The sequence below is a fragment of the Ahaetulla prasina genome, chromosome 16 (assembly GCF_028640845.1).
Source record: "Ahaetulla prasina isolate Xishuangbanna chromosome 16, ASM2864084v1, whole genome shotgun sequence".
In the NCBI taxonomy this organism is placed as follows: Eukaryota; Metazoa; Chordata; class Lepidosauria; order Squamata; family Colubridae; genus Ahaetulla; species Ahaetulla prasina.
Window position 1 is genome coordinate 4755001 of NC_080554.1, and position 7500 is coordinate 4762500.

The following is a 7500-nucleotide window of genomic DNA, read 5'->3' on the forward strand; positions in this document are numbered from 1 at the left end:
AGAACTAAGAAGAAATTTCCTGACAGTTAGAACAATTAATCAGTGGAGCAACTTGCCACCAGAAGTTGTAAATGCTCCAACACTGGAAATTTTTAAGAAAATGTTGGATAACCATCTGTCTGAGATGGTGTAGGGTTTCCTGCCTGGGCAGGGGGTTGGACTAGAAGGCCTCCAAGGTCCCTTCCAACTCTGATATTATTATTATTATTATTATTATTATTATTATTGTTGTTGTTGTTGTTGTTGTTGTTGTTATTATTATTATTATTATTATTATTTATATTAGGGCTCAGCCAATCAGGAGCTCTCATTCCCAGGCTAGGCTGGGATAGGAGGTCTTTCTGCTCCTCTTTAGCCAATCAGCAGACTGTCTCACCGTGGAGTCACCCAATCAGATTATTGCTCTCTCTCTCTTGAACCGTGATGGCGAACCTAGGGGTAGGCGTGCCAGAGGTGGCACGCAGCGCCCTCTGTGTGGGCGCACAAGCCGTCGCCCCAGTTCAGCTTCATCGCGCATGCGCGCATGCCTCACGCCGGCCAGCTGATCTTCGGGTCTCTCTCACGCGAGAACAGGAGCATGTGCAACGGGCCTGCACACATGCGCAAGAGACAGGACATGCAGGGGTCGCGCACACATGCGGGGGGCCCGCGGGGGGCAGAGGGTATGCACAAGGCCCACCTGCGCATTGCATTTTGGGGATTCGGGCGCGCCCGAGTGTTTTGGGCCCTCGGTCCGGAAAAGATTAGCCAACACTGTCCTAGAAGGTGCCGATGACCATCGTCCAGCATTGGGGCCCTATTCAGTGTCTTGGACTACAATACCAGTCTCTCCCTACGCGCAGGTCAACACATGGGAGTTGCAATCCCAACTCTTATTAGATGCGTCTTCTTTGAACCTCTGCAATTCCAGCCTCTATATTTTAATTCATTTATCCATTTCATATATCAAATTAGTCTACTTGTTTGGCAACTTCCAGCGCATGGAACAAGCTGCGGTTATGGAACTGTGCCTTTCCTTTGGGCCAATAGAATGAAGCCTCGGTCTTGGCTTGCTATAAATATCAGATTTTTATTATTATTTTTTTGGTCTAGAGAGAGCTAATTTGGTCTAGTGGTTCAGGCATCAGGCTAGAAAGCGGGAGACTGTGAATTCTAGTCCAGTCTTAGGCAAGAAAGACGAGTGGGTGACTTTGGGCCACTCACCAGGAGACTGGGAATTCTAGTCCCACCTCAGGCATGAAAGCCAACTGGGTGACTTTGGGCCACTCACCAGAAGACTGGGAGTTCTAGTCCCGCTTTAGGCATGAAAGACATGTGGATGACTTTGGGCCACTCACCAGGAGACTGGGAATTCTAGTCCCACCTCAGGCATGAAAGCCAACTGGGTGACTTTGGGCCACTCACCAGAAGACTGGGAGTTCTAGTCCCGCTTTAGGCATGAAAGACATGTGGATGACTTTGGGCCACTCACCAGGAGACTGTGAATTCTAGTCCTGCCTCAGGCATGAAAGACGAGTGGGTGACTTTGGACCAATCACCAGGAGACTGTGAATTCTAGTCCTGCCTTAGGCATGAAAGCCAGCTGGGAGACTTTGGGCCACTCACCAGGAGACTGGGAATTCTAGTCCCACCTCAGGCATGAAAGACGAGTGGGTGACTTTGGGCCACTCACCAGAAGACTGGGAGTTCTAGTCCTGCTTTAGGCATGAAAGACATGTGGATGACTTTGGGCCACTCACCAGGAGACAGTGAGTTCTAGTCCTGCCTCAGGCATGAAAGACGAGTGGGTGACTTTGGACCAATCACCAGGAGACTGTGAATTCTAGTCCTGCCTTAGGCATGAAAGCCAGCTGGGAGACTTTGGGCCAATCACCAGGAGATGGTGAGTTCTAGTCCCGCCTCAGGCATGAAAGACGAGTGGGTGAGTTTGGGCCAATCACCAGGAGACCGTGAGTTCTAGTCCTGCTTTAGGCATGAAAGCCAGCTTGGTGACTTTGGGCCAGTCCCTCAGCCCAACACATCTTATAAGGTTGTTGTGGGGAGAATAGGAAGCGGAGGGAGCATTAGCGATATTCCTCGCCTTATTTATAAAAATTAATAAAAGACTGGATGCAAATGAATCAATAAAACCTGCCCAGCAGAGCACCCTGTTTTCAGATCCACCGGCTTAGCCCCATCAAAACAGTTTTCTCATCCTTGCTTTGAGTTAACCCCTTCCGTCCCGCCCTTTATCTCCATCGTCACAGTCCCGGCAGCTGTCACGATAGGTCCAACCTGCAGGTACTTCTCGACTTACAATTGTGCCCAGAGTATTACATTGCTAAGTGAGACGTTTGTTAAGTGAGCTTTGGCCCGTTTTACGACTTCCCTTTGCCGCATCTGTTAAGCGAATCGCTGCGGTTGTTAAATTAGCAATAACGGTTGTTCAGTGAATCCGTTGCTTCTCAGAAGGTCGCAAAAGTGTGGCGGGGGAGAAATCGCCTGTCCCCGGGACGCTGCGACCTTCCTAAATGTGAGTCTTGTTTGTCGAGCATCCGAATGTGAATCCCGCAGCCATGGGGGACGCTGCAGCGGTCGTCGGCGCGAAAAACGGCCGTCGGTCGCTTTTTCCGGCGCCGTAACTTCGATCGGTCACTAAGCGAACGGTCGCAAAAACGAAGGCCGCCCGTAAAACTCTGCGGCGTGTTCTGGGAGTGGGGTGGGTGGGTGGGGAGAAGGTGTGCGGTCGTGTCGTTGGCTGAAACGCAGCGGGAGGTGCACAACTCGGACCAACAAGCGCAGGGCTGTGAGTCGTCGGGAGGCAGCTGGCCTTAATTGCACCAGCCGAGTGTAAAAAAAAGAAAGAAAAAAAACACAACGACAACAACACTCACAGTGGTGGAAACGCTATAATGAGTGTTAATATATTTGCATACTCATTATGCCTTAGCATGGTGTTCTGCCTTGATCTGCTTAAACTAATAACCCGTTTTGGCAGGGCGCGGGTTTCGTGAAGCGGACGGGGAAAAAGCAAACGGCGAGTTGTGCCAGGCGCTGCTGGCTGGGGTAAAGCCTTCCTTTTCCTCCCCTCCCTCCCTCAATCCGCTCCTTGAATTGGAACCCAGTATCTTGGCATCGCCCGGCACCTAATAAGATGAATTTTGTGGTCAAATCCAATCGCACACCCTCGCTCGTTTTTAGCAGAGCGGAAGGGAACTGGAGCAAGGAGTGGAGATAATGAAGTGGATGAGGACTGTTAAAGAGTGGGAGGGAGGGAAAAGGGAAGGGGAGGGAAGGAAGGGAGAGAGGGAGGGAGGAAGGGAGGAAGGAGATAGGAATGGGAAGGGAGGGAGGGAGGAAAGGGAAGAAGGAAAGGAAGGGAGGAAAGGGGAAATGCAGGGAGAAAAAAAAGGAAGGCAGACAGGAGTGAGAAGGAGGGAAAGAGGAAGGGGAAGGAAGGGAAAGAAGGGAGGGAGAAGAGGGAGCGAAGGAGGGGAAAAGGAAGGGAGGAAGGAGGGAAGAAAGGGAGGAAGGAGGAGGAGGAAGGAAGGAAGGAGATAGGAATGGGAAGGAAGGGAGGAGGAAGGGGAATGCAGGAAGGAAGGAAGGAAGACAGGAATGAGAAGGAGGGAAGAGGAAGGAAGGAAGGGAAGAAGGAGGGAGAAGAGGGAGCGAAGGAGGGGAAAAGGAAGGGAGGAAGGAGGGAAGAAAGGGAGGAAGGAGGGAGGGAGGGAGGAAAGGGAAGAAGGAAAGGAAAGGAGGAAAGGGGAAATGCAGGGAGAAAAAAAAGGAAGGCAGACAGGAATGAGAAGGAGAGAGAAAGGAAGGGGAGGGGGGAAGGGAGGGAGGGAGAAGAGGGAGAGAAAGAGGGGAAAATGAAGGAAGGAGGGAAGGAAGGAAGGAGATAGGAATGGGAAGGAAGGGAGGGAGGAAAGGGGGAATGCAGGAAGCAAAAAAGGAAGGAAGACAGGAATGAGAAGGAGGGAAAGAGGAAGGGGAAGGAAGGGAAAGAAGGGAGGGAGAAGAGGGAGCGAAGGAGGGGAAAAGGAAGGGAGGAAGGAGGGAAGGAAGGGAGGGAGGGAAAAAAGGAAGGGAGAAGGGAGTGAGAAGAAGGGGAAAAGGGAAGGGAAGGAGGGAAGAAAGGAAAGAAGAAAAGCAAGGGAAGAAAAGGAAGGGAGAAGGGAGGGAGAAGAGGGAAAGAAGGAGAGGAAAAGGAAGGGCAAGGAGGGAGGAAAGGAAAGAAGGGAGGAAGGAAGGAAAGTAAGTAGGGAGGCAAAAGAAGAAGAGAAAAAAGAAGGGAGGAAAGAAAGCAAGAGAGAAAAGGGAAGAAAGAAAAAGAGCAGGAGAAGAAAGGGAAAAAAATATATTATTTTCTTTTGGTGATTGTACAGGAATTTGTACAAGTGCCCATCGAAAAAGAGGGATTTCCCCCCCTCCCAGTCTCCCTCCCAAAGTCCCTACTAAAGTGGAGTCGAACCAACAACACGAGCCTTTTTCTATCCTTGGGGGTAATTAAAGGGCAAGTTCCCCCAAAAAATAAAATGAGAATAAAATTTTGCTCCTTAAAAAATGCCGGAATCTCTCTACAGTCCCAGAATAGGGGACTTTTTCTGTGTCTTGGAAAATCATAATAAAAAGAAAGACCGTCCTCACTTTATTACGAGAACTCGCCACCGACAACTTTCTGATTATTATTATTATTATTATTTTAATAGGACGTCGCTGCTCGTGGGTTAGACCTGCCCCAAGTCACCTGGATCGTGCAGGTAAGCCATCTTCTTCGGTCGCAAGGCGGGGATTCTTCCATTTTTGTTTCGAACCAAAAAAGTTCATTTTAACCTGTCTCGTTTTCCCTTACGGGGGTTTTTTAATCACAATAGTAAAATTGAATACGAACCAGAAGGAAGGCAGAGTATCTAACAAGTAACTTAATGGCACTTCAAAACTTCTAAGTTTCTAAGCGAGACCGCCGTTCAGTGTCCTGCTTTACGACTCTCTCGCTTCGGTGCGGTCGTTAAGTTAGGAACACGGCCCTTAAGCGAATCCGGCTTCCCCGTCGACTTTGCCTGTCAGAAGGTCGCGAAAGGGGATCGGGTCACCCGCCCACCGACCCCCGGGACGCCGCAACCGTCCTAAGTACACGCCAGTTGCCGAGCGTTTGATTTTTGATCACGTAACCCTGGGGGGGGGGCGGGGAATGCTTGCAACGGTCGTTAAAGTGTGAAAAACAGTCCTAGCGACACATTTTGTAATGCAACGGTCACTAGGGCTCGCAATTCGAGGGGGGATGGAAAGTGTGTTTGCATGTGTCCGAAAAAGAGATCTCGGTAAGGCCTTAGCCGTGAGAGGCGGCTTCCGATGCCCGATTTCTTTCCATTTCCTTTTATTTATTTTTTTCTTCCCTCCAGAAGGTCTATTTAGGGAGTTTATTTTGGAAAAATGATCTCAGAGGCTCTAATTAATCGCTCGGGCGATCTGCTAATTCATTCCCCGCTTAGCTCATGTGTTGTTTGTTTGTCTTTCTTTCTTCCTTCCCTCCTTCTTTTTCTTTCTTTTCTTCCTTCCTTCCTTCCTTTCTTTTTCTTTCCTTCTCTTTCTTTCTTTCCTTCTCTTTCTTTCCTTCCGTTCGTCCTTCTTCTTCTTTCTTTCCTTCCTTCCTTCCTTTTTTCTTTCTTTCCTTTTTTCTTTCTTTCTTTCTTTTTCTTCCTTTTCTTTCCTTTTCTTACGTTCCTTCCTTCCTTCCTTTCTTTCTTCTTTCCTTCCTTCCTTCCTTCCTTCCTTCTTTCATTCTTTCCTTCTCTTTCGTTCCTTCTCCTTCCTTCCTTCCTTCCTTCCTTCCTTCCTTCTTTCTCTTTCTTTCCTCTTACCTACCTTTCTTTCTTTCTTCCTTCCTTCCTTCCTTCCTTCTTTCTTTCTTTCTTTCTCTTTCTTTCCTCTTACCTTTCTTCCTTTCTTTCTTTCTTTCTTTCTTTCTTTCTTTCTTTCTTCCTTCCCTCCCTCCCTCCTTCCTTCCTTTCTTTCTTCCTTCCTTTCTTTCTTCCTTCCCTCCTTCCTTCCTTCCTTCCTTCCTTCCTTCCTTCCTTCCTTCCTTCCTTCCTTCTTTCTTTCTTTCCTTCCTTCCTTCCTTCCTTCCTTCCTTCCTTCCTTCCTTCCTCCTGTCTTTCTTTCTTTCTTTCTTTCTTTCCTTCTTTCCTTCTTTCTTGTTTTCTTTCTTTCCTCGGGAAGTATAATCCAGCAGCTTCGCTCGCTGAATACGTCCACCGAATTGGGAGAACAGCTCGGATTGGCAGCCCTGGAAACAGCTTGCTCATGCTTTTGCCTTCCGAGGCCGGATATGTCAGCTTTCTGGCTTCGTACAAGATTAAGTGAGTCACACAAATTATCTTCTCCCCCCCCCCTCTTCCTCCCCCCCCTTTCTCCCCACGAAGTGTCAAAATCCATGGCCAACTTTAGCTAATACAACACCTGCAGCCCCCACATATCTTGTTTGGTTGGGGGGGACAAAAAATGAAGAAGCGGTTATTATTTTCCAGGATAAATCTAAAGTTAGATGAGAATTTCAGCGTGGTTTTTTTTTTTAATGCTCTTAAATTTCGTTCCGTGCAAATTGCAGAAGCACAAGCAGAAATAACCTGGAATATTAAGAGTTTTTAAAACAGGAAACTTAAAGCAGAACAATGATGTTATTTGATTGTAGAAGAAATTAGGTAAATATTTGGGGGGGACTTTGATTTTTTTTTAAAATAATCACACCTTTATTGTTGTTTATAAACAACTCGAGGGGGCTGACATATCTAATGTTCCTTCTTCCTTCTGTTTCCTCCACAACCTCGAAGCTGTGAGGTGGATTGGGCTGAGAGAAAGGGACTAGCCCAAAGTCACCCAGCTACCTTTCATGCCTAAGGCAGGACTAGAACTCACCGTCTCCTAGCAATTGGGCCAAAGTCACTCAACTGGTTTTCATGCCTAAGGCAGGACTAGAACCCACTGTCTCCTGGCGATCGGCCCAAAAGTTACCCAGTCAGCTATCAACGCTGGCAGAGCAAGCCACTGTATGTAAAACAGGGAGCAAACTCCCGCTCCCTTCTTAAACTGATGACGTTACCTAGTCGGGTAAGGAACGTCTGCAAGAAAACCACTGAGCTCAGTGAGCTCCCAAGGACTCCGCAGTTCAGCCCTGAGCCTAGCAATATTCTCTTCTATTGGTGCCTCGATATTTACCACCCAATAAAAGGCTTCTCTTTGAATCATCCTGCTTTAATTTTTGTTTTTCCTCTCCTTAAGCTTTGCCACCAAAGGAATTTGCCAGCCCAGTTTCTAAAACATTATGAAAGGGCTGTGAAATTTCACTTCGCCAAAAACTTTAGCTTTCCAAGATATCTTCCTTCCTTCCTTCCTTCCTTCCTTCCTTCCTTCCTTCCTTTCCCTTCCCTTCCCTTCCCTTCCCTTTCCTGATTTCAGCATCTTTCAATTCTCCTTCTTTCCTCCCTCCCTCCCTCCCTCCCTCTCTCCTCTCCCCTT

The 7500-nt window shown here is 48.0% G+C and overlaps 1 protein-coding gene across 2 annotated transcripts in view; it reads left to right on the forward strand.

The window, feature by feature from the left end:
• Positions 1-7500, forward strand: part of DDX31 (DEAD-box helicase 31) — a 58258-nt gene that overhangs the window by 20278 nt on the left and 30480 nt on the right. For both annotated transcript variants that reach the window (XM_058159458.1, XM_058159457.1), the window contains exons 15-16: positions 4695-4745; positions 6205-6344. In XM_058159458.1, coding sequence (XP_058015441.1) covers positions 4695-4745; positions 6205-6344 — 191 coding nt within the window. The remainder of the gene's footprint in view (positions 1-4694; positions 4746-6204; positions 6345-7500) is intronic.